At 40.4% G+C, this 14,711-nt stretch overlaps 1 protein-coding gene across 1 annotated transcript; it reads right to left on the minus strand.

Annotated features, from left to right (window-relative positions):
- Positions 1–149: 149 nt before the first annotated feature.
- Positions 150–14,157, minus strand: LOC309858681 (transport and Golgi organization protein 6 homolog; the record flags this gene model as incomplete). The annotated part of the gene is made up of 4 exons (XM_082751387.1): positions 150–268; positions 7,240–7,402; positions 9,379–9,515; positions 14,016–14,157. Coding segments are annotated over 4 exons (546 nt in total), but the record flags the coding sequence as incomplete, so codon positions are not given.
- Positions 14,158–14,711: the final 554 nt, after the last annotated feature.

Genomic DNA, 14,711 nt, shown 5'->3' on the forward strand with positions numbered 1-14,711 from the left:
ATGTATTTTTTTTTTTACTAACAGCTTATAGTTTTCATGTTTTCAAAATGAAAAAAAAAATACTGGTCATTTGGAATTCAGGATTAGTCACTCCAGTTCTTGAAGTACTGATTAAAAAGGCAAAACTATTTTAAAAGACTAAGTTTAAGTATTAGCTAAAAACATTAGTGACTCAAATTACCAACCTTAAATACATCCTCAATACATCTAGTAAGTTCTTCTTCTGACACCAAAATGATCCCTGGCACCATGTCACTCTCTGGAATCTCTAGAGAACAAAAAACAAAATTACCCATACTCAGTGCCTGATTGAATAGGACTCATGACTTGAGAAAGAAGATTTTACTAGATAGTTCTATAAGTAACAGCTAAAATTAGAGATTTGTCATACATACAACATACAACACCAAATACAGTATTTCATGAAATCTATTATGCCAATGATTATAAACATTCATTATTGTTTTATATATCACTAAAAAAGAAAAAAACAAGTAACCTATGAAACATTGTACCTTGAAATTTTACTTGTAAATTTAATGAATAAAAAGTTGGGGACTGGACTAAATGAAAATGACAGAGCCAATGGTTATGTTGAAGTGATTGATACAAAGGAATTTATTAAACTTTTCTCTACAGATGTGATTGAAAATTTCCCTTTAAAAAGTTTTAAAACAGGGCACCTAGCTGGCTCAGTCAGTAAAGCATCAGACTCTTGATCTCAGGGTTGTGAGTTTGAGCCCCATGTTGAGTGTACAGATTATTTAAAAATCTTTTTTTTTTTTTTTTAAAGATGTTACTTTATTTATTTGACAGGGAGTGGAGGGGGAGGGAGCACAAGCAGAGGGAGCAGCAGAGGATAGGAAGAAGCAAACTCCTGGCTGAGCAGAGAGTCTGACATGTGGCTTGCTCCCATGACCCAGGATCATGACCTGAGCCGAAGGCAGCCGCTTAACAACTGAGTCACCCAAACACCCCTAAAAATAAAATATTAAAAAAAGTTTTTTACTAGAGTTTTTAAGAAAGTATTAAAAGAGGGGAAGTGGGTAAGGGAAAGGGTGAAAGAGGCGCCGGAGATTAAAGAATATGTTTATCATGATCAGCACTGAGTAACATAGAGTTGTTCAGTCACCATATGGCACACCTGAAACTAATTTAATGCTGTATGTTAATGATACTGGAATGAAGACTTAAAAACTTAATTAAAAAAAGTATTGAGGGACGCCTAAGTGTCTCATTCGTTAGGGATCTGCTTTCAGCTCAGGGCATGATCCCAGGGTCCTAGGATGGAGCCCCTCATTGGGCCCCCTGCTCAGCGGGAAGCCTGCTTCTCCCTCTCCCACTCCCCATTTATGTTCCCTCTCTCGCTGTGTCTCTCTCTGCCAAATAAATAAAATCTTTTTTTTTTTAAGCACTGAGAATTGTTTTAGATTATTTAAACAGTTCTAATATATATCATTCCTTATATAAGCTATATAATTAGGATAAAAATAAGAAATTCTTGAAACTTCACATTAAGAGTCCAGCTCTTCTGAAACATTTGAACGCCATTACTGATGCCCATATTTTGCCAGAATATATCGCCCCTGTGCCACCAAGGGTGAGGGTGATGTGACATTTCTAAGAAGTTCTCCACTCTACTACTGTCTTCATGATTTTTTCCTAAGTTGCTGACATCCATTCTCTAAGTTTTAACGTTCATTTGCATTGCATGGCAATGCCATGATTCCTATCTGGCCAACAATAATTGTGAGATGCGTCTTTTTTTTTTTTTTAAAGATTTTATTTATTTATTTGAAGACAGAGATCACAAGTAGGCAGAGAGGCAGGCAGAGAGACAGAGAGAAAGAGAAGCAGGCTCCCTGCTGAGCAGAGAGCTGGATGTGGGACTCGATCCCAGGACCCTGAGATCATGACCTGAACTGAAGGCAGCGGCTTAACCCACTGAGCCACCCAGGCGCCCGTGAGATGCATCTTGATATCAGAGTTGTTAAAAATGTGAAAAATACTTCCAAAATTAAGGTCTTTTTACGTGAAAAGCATGTGCACCTTAGAATTTATAAAATATGGGTATTCATCATAATTGCCACAGTATTACAAATGTGATATTGGTGGCAATGATGGAGCTAACTATCTAAAACCAGCCAGACTATTATATAGTCCTTTCTGTTATCCATATACTGTTGATGCAAAACATATAGCTGGTGTTACAAATATAATCTAACACATGAAGAAATGCCTGGCAAACAGATGTCCAGTAAATATTCCTAAAATGAATGAACAAGGTTCAGGACAAAAATAATTGATCCACAAATGGACTGAATTGAGGCCTCCCAAGAGAAGGGTCTGTTAAAACACAGATTGTTGGGGCGCCTAGGTGGCTCAGTGGGTTAAAGTCTCTGCCTTTGGCTCAGGTCATGGTCCCAGGGTCCTGGGATGGAGCCCCACATCGGGCTCTCTGCTCAGCAGAGAGCCTCCTTCCTCCTCTCTCCTCTCTGCCTACTTGTGATCTGTCTGTCAAATAAATAAATAAATAAATCTTTAAAAAACAACAATAACAACAACCAAAAAAAAACACAGATTGTTGAGACCAACACCAGCATTCATGATTCAGTAGGTCTGGGGAGAGCCCACTTATATTTCAAATAACTAATAATGAAGTTGTATTTCTAATAAATTCCCGGGTGATGCTAGTGCTGCAGGCCCTGAGACCACACCATGAGAACCACTGCCCCAGGCTAGAACACCTAATCAGACACAGACTAGAGAATAGATTAGTAATGAGGTACAGTCCCAGTACATGAGATTAGGTATATAAGAATTCCTAGACCCTAAAGCAAAAGGCCAACAGAAATAATATTTCAGGGGTGCCCGACTGGCTTAGTCGGTGGAGCATGATTCTTGAGGTCGGGGCTGTGCATTCAAGCTCCAGGTGGGGTGTACAGAGTACTTAAAAAAAAATCTTTAAAAAGAAAGGAAATAATAATTTATTTTTTGAAAAATATACTCATTCTAGACTACATTTCTATAAAATATATAAAGGAAATTTAATTACTTATTCAAGTATCATGTTTAATTTGGGCCTATCCATAGATATCAAAAATATATATATAAATAAATAAACATACACACACAGATATATGATATTGATCATGTCTGAATAATCACAAATTTTACTTTGCCAGGCTCAATTTGGTGAAGTTTTACTATGCACCAGAATTAGACTTTCTTGTCTGTTAAACATCCAACTCTTTTTTTTTTTTTTAAAGATTTTCTTTATTTATTTGACAGAGAGAGATCACAAGTAGATGGAGAGGCAGATAGAGAGAGAGAGAGAGAGGGAAGCAGGCTCCCTGCTAAGCAGAGAGCCCGATGCGGGACTCGATCCCAGTACCCTGAGATCATGACCTGAGCTGAAGGCAGCGGCTCAACCCACTGAGCCACCCAGACGCCCCAAACATCCAACTCTTAACCTCAGCTCAGGTCGTACAGGGTTATGAATTCAAGACCCTGGACTGGGCTCCACACTGGGTGTGGAGACTACTTTAAAAAAAAAAAAAAAAAAAAAGATGGGACGCCTGGGTGGCTCAGTTGGTTAAGCAGCTGCCTTTGGCTCGGATCATGATCCCAGCGTCCTGGGATCGAGTCCCACATCGGGCTCCTTGCTCAGCGGGGAGCCTGCTTCTCCCTCTGCCTCTGCCTGCCATTCTGTCTGCCTGTGCTCGCTCTCTCCCCCTTTCTCTCCCTGATAAATAAAGAAAATCTTTAAAAAAAATAAAAATAAAAATAAATAATAATAAAAAAAAAAAACGAGACTTTCTCTATCCCTGGCCACCTCCCTGCCACCACACCAGCTCAGAAAAATTTATACTACAAGTAACTTTTTGAGAAAGTCTAGGGGCGCCTAGGTGGCTCAGTCAGTTGAGCCTCTGCCTTTGGCTTGGGTTGTGATCCCAGAGTCCTGAGATCGAGCCCCTCATCCGGCTCCTTGCTGAGTGGGGGGGCCTACTTCTCCCTCTCCTCCCCACTTGTGCTCTCTCTAACTATTCTTGTCTCTCTCTCTCCAATAAATAAATAAAATCTTAAAAAAATAAAACTGAAAAATTCTAGACAGAACTAAATTTGGTTTAACCATAAGATTAAACTCCTTCATTTATAACCTTAGAACTACTACCGAGAAAGGTTTTTCTTTTTTTTTTAAAGGAAGAATTCAAGCATTAAATTCAGGGAAGTAAGGGGGGGGGCAGAAATTCAGTAAAGTATGAAAACATACTAAGGGAAGTGGTAAAAATGTCAATTTTCTAAGACATTAAAACAACTGGGGCGCCTGGGTGGCTCAGTGGGTTAAAGCCTCTGCTTTCGGCTCAGGTCATGATCCCAGGGTCCTGGGATCGAGCCCCACATCGGGCTCTCTGCTCAGCAGAGAGCCTGCTTCCTCCTCTCTCTCTGCCTCTCTGCCTACTTGTGATCTCTGTCTGTCAAGTAAATAAATAAAATCTTTAAAAAAAAAAAAAACTAAACCCACCAAATATGGGAAAATCTGAGCATCAAAATGAACGACAGGAATGCCTGGCAGCCCAATGAATAAAAAAGAATCTCTGAGTCTATTTTTTTTTTTTTTAATATGGAACACTACACGAACTTGTGAGTCATCTTTGCACAGGGGCCATGCTAATCTTCTCTGTATCATACCAATTTTAGTACCTGTGCTGACGAAGTGAGCACTCTCTGCCTCTATTTGATACTTCAATAATTTGTTTTTTAAAATGAGGCAGGACACCTGGCTGGCTCAGTCAGTAGAACATGAGACACTTGACCTTGGGGTCATGAGCTAGAGCTCCGTGGTGGCAGGGTAGATTGTACTGAATTTTTTTTTTTTAATCTTAAAAAAAAGGAGGGGGAATGAGGCAAGAAGAAAGGCTCTTCCTCACAGAAGAATACCAGCCTAACAAATTAGAAATAACAAAAGAAATAGAAAGCCACCTGGCAATAATCATTAATGGTCACCAAACCACAGCATGAAAGACTATCAGGAAACAGAATACACACAGTCAGTCTCAGACCATCATCCCATAGATTACTTACTAATTACAAGTAAGGCATTTTAACAATGGAGGAATATGGCTACTAATGAAATGAACAAATTTAACATCATTAATAGGACAAACTGATAACATGTGTCCCCAATCTGATGGAAACTGATGAAAAATAACCTTTATCCTACGTGGTACTGCTGCTGAAATGTTTAACCTGGATCTAATCATGAGGAAATAATTAGACATACAAATTGAAAAACATTTTATTATCAAGGCTCTTCAAAAATACCGTGAAGAGAGATGCCTTCCCTCCTCAGCTTGGCCTGAGCGCCTGGCTGGACTCCAGCCACGGGGTGTTGCTACAGCGGCAAGAAGAGGGACATGAACCAGGACCGAGAGGAGCGGAAGCTGCTGCAGGACCCTAACGGCCCCCTACCAAAGCCCTCAGTAGAGCTGAGCCCAACCATCACAGCTGGCCTTCCGCTGGCTCACACAGATGAGGAGGCCCTGCTCTCCCCCTGCCTTACAAAGACAGCAGCAACATCACCAGAGCGTCTGCTGCAGACTGCCAGGGCATGGAGCAGCACAAGCACAGGGACCCAGCACGGCAGGACAGCACCTGCTCAGCTGTGCCCTATGGAGCAATGGGCTGACCCACTGGAAGAAGAAGCCGTCGTGGGGCACCTGGGTGGCTCAGTAGGTTAAGCCTCTGCCTTCGGCTCAGGTTATGATCTCAGGGTCCTGGGATCGAGCCCCACATCGGGTTCTCTGCTCAGCAGGGAGCCTACTTCCCCCTCTCTCTCTGCCTGCCTCTCTGCCTACTTGTGATCTCTGTCTGTCAAATAATAAATAAATAAATTCTTAAAAAAAAAAAAAAAGGAGGAGGAGCCGCCGCACCCATCGCTCACCTGCCAGCAGTGCCAGCCCTACCAGGCGCAGGCCAGCAAGCCCCGTCCCCTCCCTGACTTGCAGCAGGCCTCCAGGACAGTTGCTTAGGCCTCCAGGTCAGTTCCCCAGATCAGAGTGGATGTAAGAGGAGCTGGTTGCATAATTTGGGATCCATGAAGACAGGGATCCTGGGATGGCTTTTCTCTCTTCACCCCAACTCTACCCTGCCTTTCCTAGCCCCCAGCCTCACCGTGGCTCACACAGCACCCTAACCTGCCATGAATCACAGAAAAGAATGTAGAGAAGGAGAAAAGTGAGGTCGGAAGCCTGAGCAAGTAAGGACAGAGCACAGGAGGGCAGAACCATCTGGGACTGGCCTTCAAAGCCCTCATCAGGGATAGGGGTGGTCAAAAGGTTAGGGCCTAGTAGTTCTTCACTGTCACTGGGAAGGGGGAAGTACTACCGTGAGGGTGATCCCTAGGGAGCCTGTGGGGACCCCATCCTACCTTTTCTCTTGGCCTCACTCCTGTCCCCTTCTCCCTGCCTTGATGCTCACATGCATCTCACTAGGGTTTGTGACTGTGGTCTGCACCAGTATAAATTCAAATGAATGGAGTTTGTATTTCTAGCACCCTGGGTTTTTAAATGTTTGAGGTTTAGGGGTTTTGCTTTAGTTTGTCACCCTTGATAAAGGAATAGTATTTATCTGGAAAAAAAATTTGTCATGGTGAAAAACAAAAGACTAGGGAACTATTCTACTTTAACACAAACTAAAAAAGATATAACAAGTAAATGAAGTGCATGGTCCTTAAATGGATTCTAGATTTTTAAAAAAATAGCTTCAGAGGAAATTCTTGAGACAATTAGAGAAATTTGAATCAAGTCTGTATATTATTTTTTTAACTTTATATATTTTTAACTCATCTCTATGGTCGACATGGGACTCAAACTCATGACCCCAAGATCAAGAGTAATGTGATCTTCAGATGAAGCAGTCAGGTGCCCCGAATCAAGCATGTCCATTAGATGATGTCTGCAACTAACTCTCAAATGCTTCAGAACAAACGTACATGTATAAAAAGAGAAAGATAAAATGAATATGGCCAAAATGGTCAATCCAGGTAAAGTGTATATGGGTCGTTCGATGAACTGTTCTTGAAACTTTTGTTGAGATGGATTTTTTGAAATAAAAAGTTGGGGAGAAAAGAAAGCCAAACTAAAGTCCCTGAAAAACTACAGACTTAAATCATTTAAATCTGAAACACTGAGGAAGAACCTTGAGAAGGACACCCAGCCCCCAGACTTCCTTCTTTACCTGCTGTATTTAAACATCGATAGAGAGGAGCTAGCACTGGCTGAAGCAAATACTTGAAAGCCAATTGTGGGCGTTCTCTTGACATTGTTATAAAGGTACTGGTGGCAACTCTTTGGAACTGCCGCGCCGTCAGTTTATCTTGAAAGTGAAATAAATCTAGAATCTACAAGAAAAAGTACATGCGGTAAACACAGGACTCTTTGTAAGAAGCATTACATTAACTAGAGAAAGCACTAATGTCTTTAGACCAAAAAATAAGCTTACTGCAATAATACTGATTCAACAGATTTTTTTTAATATTTACTAACACAATATCAGAGGGTTTGAGAATAAAGCTATGCTTTTATCAAATAACGCTATCAAATTTACAAAATACATGTTCATCATAGAAAATTGGTAAAAGAAATTTTTAAGAAGAAGGGGTGCCTGCGTGGCTCAGTCATTAAGTGTCTGCCTTTGGCCCGGATCTTATCCCAGGGTCCTGGGACTAAGCCCGTCATTGGGCCTCTCGCTCTAACCCTCCCCACTGCCCTTGCACTCTCTCTCTCTCTTTTAAATAAATAAAATCTTCTTTTAATTTTTAAAAATTAAAAACTTTTAAAAATTTTGCTATTATAAATAGCATCACTAATAAATAGCATCACTAATGAAACTCCTGAATCAAGCCATATAAATATATTTAGAGTCTGAAGAACCTGTAATGCCTGAACTATCCCACAAAGGAATCTATTTTACTCTCAAAGATAAATACAGTTCTCCAGTGCCTACGAGTGGTACGCTCTAGTATGAGCAATGAATAGAAAAGCGCATTTCTAGGGACACCTGGGTAGCTCAGTCAGTCAAGCATCTACCTTTGGCTCAGGTCATGATCCCAGGTCCTGGGATGAATCCCCCATCAGCCTCCTTGCTCAGTGGGGAGATTGCTTGAAAGATTCTCTCCCTCTCCCTTTGCTGCACCCTCTGCTTGTGCGCACTCCCTCTCTTTCTCTCTCTCCAAAATAAATAAATAAATAAATAAATAAAATCTTTAAAAAATGTATATTCTCTCTCTCACTCTGACCCTATCCCACTCTCTCCCTCTCTTTAAAAAAAAAAAAATTATAAAATTTAGATACTAACTGCAGCATGGTTTGAAGCAGCAAAAGAATGGAAACAATTCAATGTACATTAATAGGAGGCTGGTTAAATAAGTTCTGGTACGTTAATATGGTGAAATACTACACAGCCATGAAAAGAATGAGGAAACTCTTTATAAAATGAGTCTATATGACATGATCTCCAAGGCACGTTGTTAAGTTAAAAAAACAAAAAGAAAAACAGTGTACGTAGCACATTATCACTTACATAAAAATTAGTATATATATACAGATACATACACATATAATTGGATATACATTAATACATTGGAGAACAAATAAGGAATTGGTAACAGTGACTACTTCCAAGGAACTAGAAAAGAGAAATGAGAGGAAGACTTTTTTTTTTTTTTTAAGATTTTATGTATTTATTTGTGTGAGAGAGAGAGAAAGAACACATAAGTATGGGAAGCAGCAGGCAGAGTAAGAAGCAGGCTCCTTGCCGAACAAGGAGCTGGATGTGGACCTCAGTCCCAAGACCCTGGGATCATGACCTGAGTTGAAGGCAGATGCTTAACCGACTGAGCTACCCAGGCGTCCCAAGGAAAACTTATTTTTGCTTACTCCTCTATGCTTTTTAAATTGCATACCATGAAAAAAAAATGTTAATTTATTTTTATAAATATTTTATAATTTAAAAAATATAAAAAATATTTTTATAATTTAATACCATATTAATTTTCTTTGTTTTCTTAATACCTGTTTTTTCAAACTAAGTAAAAACACACAGAAAAGATAACGAACAAGATGAAATTTTATTTTCATACTCTAGCTCTGAGAGCAAGCGGGGCTACTCATTTGACAACCGGAAGGCGTTCTCAAACCTAACAATTAGGCAGGTCTCTTCCACAGGTGTTTACTCACTTATTAACAAGGCCCCTCACTGAACAATAAACTTCAATGTTATGTTGCTTTTACCTCCACATTAAAGAAACATTAAAGTCTCCCTTCTGTGAATCAGCATAATAATCCTCACACAGTGAAAAGAAACAAAATTGTTTACCTGGGGGCAGATATCCCTGTAGTAATCTTCTGGTGAAAGAGACTGCTGGGGACAAGAGGCCAGAATCTTGGCAATCAGGTCACACTTCTTCCAGTCAGCAGCCGCTGCCTCGGCGTCGCTCCCGCCAGCTGCCCCAGCTGGCAGAGATGCACAGAGATATCAAAAACTCATACCAGTTTGCCCTCTATGGTCCTTAAAATTTCAGCAAAAAAGTGTCTTTTCACTCCTGAAAGCTGTTTATTTCTTTTATAAAATAATCTACTACTCTGCACTTCCCATCCTGATTTCTGGGAAGTTCAGATGTAAAAGTAGCACCTCATCGTTGTAATGTTATTACTGACATAAGTTGAATACCAGCTTCTTCTCAGTGTTTATCACTTTTATCATTATTATTACCGTTTTGTCTCTTTATATGCATCATGTCATTTTTTTAAAAAATATTTTATTTATTTATTTGACAGACAGAGATCACAAGCAGGCAGAGAGGCAGGCAGAGAGAGAGGAAGGCAAGCAGGCTCCCTGCTGAGCAGAGAGCCCGATGCGGGGCTAGATCCCAGGATCCTGCGATCATGACCTATGCCGAAGGCAGAGGCTTTAACCCACTGAGACACCCAGGCGCCCCTGCATCATGTCATTTAAACTACCTTAAACCAAAGGTATGCAGGAATAGGTACCAGATTTATCTTACCACCTTATATTATTAGAAAACTGAACAGAATATATAAACAATGGTTTTCAGACACTGAGCCACAGGCAGCAGAGGACAATGACTCCTGAGACAATAGTAAACAAGGTGAGCTCCATGAATATCCTAGCCTACTGCCTACAGAGATTTTTGAGGCCACAACACTGCAAAGGTGAGCCCAAACAAAGCCTAGGATCTTACTGAGTTAAAGAAAGATAGTTGAGAGTTCAGAGAGGCTGAGGCAGCTAGAATTTTCAGGGTAAAACATCAGAGAGGAGGTATGTAAAGAGAGAGTGCCAGAGATCGGCAGAGGAGTCCTCATTCAAATCTTTAGTAGGTTATAACTTGTGTATATGTGAAAAAAAAAAAACAAAAACAAAAACAAAAAAAACAAAACAAACAAACAAACAAAAAACCAAGGCTGAGGCAAGAACCACCAGAAAGAAACAGAGGAAAAATCCCTAGAGTTCACACAGGGCTGGGTATAGTTTGTGTTCCCACTAGTGAGCATGGAAACACCTCCTAATAAATAGGACATCCAGTAAAATCTCAGAATGGTACAGGTTTAGAATTGGGGTCAAATTACCTCAGATTAAAGACTACCCTAGACACATAGTAATAGGGCTTAAAACCCAGGATCAAAGAGCTCATACTGATTCTAAGAAAATTGACTGCATCCCAGAACAAGGCCTAACAAAGAAATTCAACAAAATGGAGCAGCCAGTAATATAAAAAAAAAAAGTTCAATATCCATTCAAGAATTTCCAGGCATATGCATACAAAGGAGTATTATTCAGTCATACAAAGTAATAAAGGACTGATTCATTGCTACAATACAGATAAACCTTAAAAATATACTAACTGAAAGAAGTCCAACACAAAAGAGCACATATTGTATGCTTCCATTTGGACTAAACATCCCAAACAGGAAAATCCACTGAAACAGAAACTAGATCAGTGCTTATAAGAGGCTGAAGGAAGGTAGAATGGGGAGTGATTGCTAATGGGTATGAGGTTTTTTTGGGGGGGGGGGAATTGGAATTATATTTTGGTGATGGTTGTAGAACTTTGTGAATACACTGAAAACCACTGACCTGTACTCTTTCAACAAGTGGATTTATGATACGTGAATAATAGCTCAATAAAAAAAGATACAAGGCATGCCAAGAAGCAAGAAAGTATGACCTATAACCAGGAGGAAATATCATAGAAATAGACCCATTAAAACAGAGACAACAAAATTCGGAGACAAGAACACTAAAACAGTTGTACAAATTTGTTCCTTATTTTCAAAAAGGTGAAGAATGATTATGATGAGAGAAATGGAAGATATAAAAAAGACCAATATGGCACCTCTATTAATGAAAAAGAAAATACCTGTAGGATGCCTGGATGGCTCAGTTAATTGAGCGTCTGCCTTTGGCTCAGGTCATGATCTCAGGGCCTGGGGTCAAGCCCTGTATCTGGCTCCCTGCCCAGTGAGGGGCCTGCTTCTCCCTCTCCCTCTGCCTGCTGCTCCCCCTGCTCTCTCTCACTATCTCTGTCTCCTTTCTGTGTTCAGCTTTTTTGATTTTTTCTTCTGTGGTGTCTAATCTGCTGTTAATCCCATCCAGTGTATTTTTCATTACAGGTATTTTCTTTCTTTTTTTTTTTTTCTTTAATACTTTATTTATTTACTTGAGAGAGAGAGTGCACAAGTTGGGGGGGTGCGAAGGGAGAGGACAACGTTAAGTATAATATTAAGCGCAAATCAAATTCCAAAAAGAGAGAAGAGGGGCACCTCGCTGATTCAGTAGGTAGAGCACATGACTCCTGATCTGGGATGTCATGAGTTCGAGCCCCACAGTAGGGCTTGTACTTTAAAAAAAAGTTTTAAAAAGACAGAGAAGAGAGGATAGAAAGAAATATTTGAAGACAATGTCTGAGAAATTTTCAATCATGACAGAAACTATAAATTCTCAGCTCTAACAAGCTCAAGAAACATTACACAGAAGAAACATGAAGAAAATCACCCACACCAAGGCATACCATAATCAGATTTCTAAAAACCATTGACAAGGAGAGAAAATTTAAAAGAAACCAGATGAATAAAGATACAGCATGTATAGAGGAACAAAGACAATAATGACAGCAACAATATTTTCAAAAAAGAAGGTGAGATAAAGACTTTTTCAGATAAATAAAAGCCAAAGGAATTCACTGCCAACAGACCTGCACTACAAGAAATGCTAAAGTTCTTCAGGCAGAAGGAAATTTGAATTAAGATTTGGATCTACACAAAGAAATGAAGAACACCAGAAATGGCAAATGTGTGAGTAAATATAAATTGCCTCAAATCAGTTTTGAGAAGAAACAAGATTTAAATAGATAACAAAAAAATATATACATGCATAAGTAGAGGGGAAAAAAGCTCATAGCAAAAATAGGGCTCTAAGTGTCTTAGAGCAGCTCTCCAATCTGCATGACCTTGGGTGAACTCTAACTTTTCTTCAGAAAAAGATTTGCAAGGACCTCTTTGCACATGGCAACTTCTCTCAGGTAACTGATCATTTTTCACTTCATTGACCCTAGAAGCCAAGGCTGGCAGAACTGTGGCGGGGGGGGGGGGGGGGTCTCTATCAATGTCTGCCTACCACACTGACCTCACCTTTGTCTGACAGGACCAAGGTACATTTACCACACTAGAAATGGAAAGTCAAGATGGATTCTTCTGTGTCTCCTCCATCTCCCCACATATCTAGCCTTTCATTAAGTTCTGGCAATGCTGACTCTCTTTTTAAATTAACTAATTAAGAGAGAGAGAGAACGAGCACACAAGCAGGGAGAGGGGCAAAGGGAGAGGGAGAAAGAATCTGAGGCAAATTCCACACTGAGTGTAAAGCTCTACCCAGGGCCCAATCCCATGACCCTGAGACCCTGACCTATGACCAAATCAAGAGTCAGATGCCTAACCTGCTGAGCCACCCAGGCGCTGTGGCAATGCTACCTCTTAAATACCTCTTACAGTCATTTATTTCTCTCCCTGTCTATGGCCACTGCATTGATCCAAGCCATTGTGATCTCTCAGATGACTACTTCTTAACTCATCTCCCTGCTTGGGCTCTTACCCAACCAATTCTTCACATTATATCCAGATAGATATTTCTAAAATGTAGATTTGATCACATCTCTCTCCTTCTTAAAACCTTCCAATGGTTTCTCGTTGCCCTCAGAATAAAGTTAAAAATCCTGGACACCACACTCTGCCCTCACTGCTCTACTCACACTATGCTTTTTCTACGTCAGTTCCTTCATACATGCTATTCTCTCTACCTATGTTAGTCTTCTCTCACTCGTCAACTAGTAAATTCTCATTCAGCCTTCAGGGCTCAGTAGAAATGTCATTTCCAGCAAAAAGCCACTAAGTGTGTGGTAACTTGTTACAGTAGCAAGAGAAAATGAATGTGCATGGGATACTGGAGATAAGGGACTAAACACAAAACAAAGGCAAAGGAATCACCAGGATAAAGGTGAAGGGAGATCCCAGGAGCTCTGCTGTGCAAGAGAAAACTAATTCAGGTTAGAGAAGACTCAGAAGAGGCGTCCCCAAGATCAAATTGACAAAATATTGGGTGGATTCAAATATGCTGAAAGGAGACTTAAACAACTGGGAGAGAATTAGTCCTGGGGCTCAATCCCATGACCCAGAGATCGTGATCTGAGCCGAAGGCAGACACTTAACCATCTGAGCCACGCAGCTGCCTTGTAAACAGTTTTAGAAAAATACTGTTTTAGAAAAACAGAAAGAAAATGAGTTTCTGTGAAAAAGAAGTTCATTAAGGTTTCCTCTCCAAATTCTAACCTCCTTTATCTCCACAAAGGCAGAGATTAGTCACAATCAGGTTTGCAGCCAAATGATAAAGACCCTGAAAGAAACTGGAGACCAAAGTAACAGAAATGTTTTATTTCTTACCACCTGCTCCTTCAAGAATGCCCCGGACTACTGCCTGAACACCACTGGGTCTCATCAACCTTTCGGAGAGCAGCTGTCCACATAGACGCCGAAGCCAAGCTGGGGCCTGACACCTCACTTGTGTCTTCTCATCTGTGCAGGACTGAAAAAGAAGGAAAAGGCATGAAGTCAGTGTCAGTGAAATAGAGAGGATGTGTAGAAATCATTAAAATATGTAAATATATACTGAGTCACACTGACAATTAACAGTATGATAAACAGACTTAGCAGAGTGGCATTTTTTTCCAAAAAGAAACCTCCTTCAGCATTACTTCTAAGAAAGGGGATATACCAAGAAACTTCAAGTGAAATTTCAAACCCAGGAATAGACACATAGGTGAATAAAGTATAGATCTTAGAAATAGAAAGTTAATGTAACCAATCTCTGAATGTAGTCCTTCCAATCAAATCTAGCTTCCATATGGTCCTATGAATGTAACTCACCACTAAGGGTACAGTTCGTGACAGTAAGAGGTCATGCTAGTCCGTGCCTCCATGGTCTCAGCTACTTTGACTCCTTGCAGCACAGCACTTGGAAAAAAGAGTTGAGGGGCATCTGGGTGGCTCAGTGAGTTGAGCCTCTGCCTTCGGCTCAGGTCGCAATCTCGGGGTTCTGGGATTGAGTCCCACATCAGGTTCTCTGCTCAGCAGAGAGCC

The sequence above is a fragment of the Mustela nivalis genome (genome assembly GCF_964662115.1).
Source record: "Mustela nivalis genome assembly, contig: HAP1_SCAFFOLD_3198, whole genome shotgun sequence".
Classification (NCBI taxonomy): domain Eukaryota; kingdom Metazoa; phylum Chordata; class Mammalia; order Carnivora; family Mustelidae; genus Mustela; species Mustela nivalis.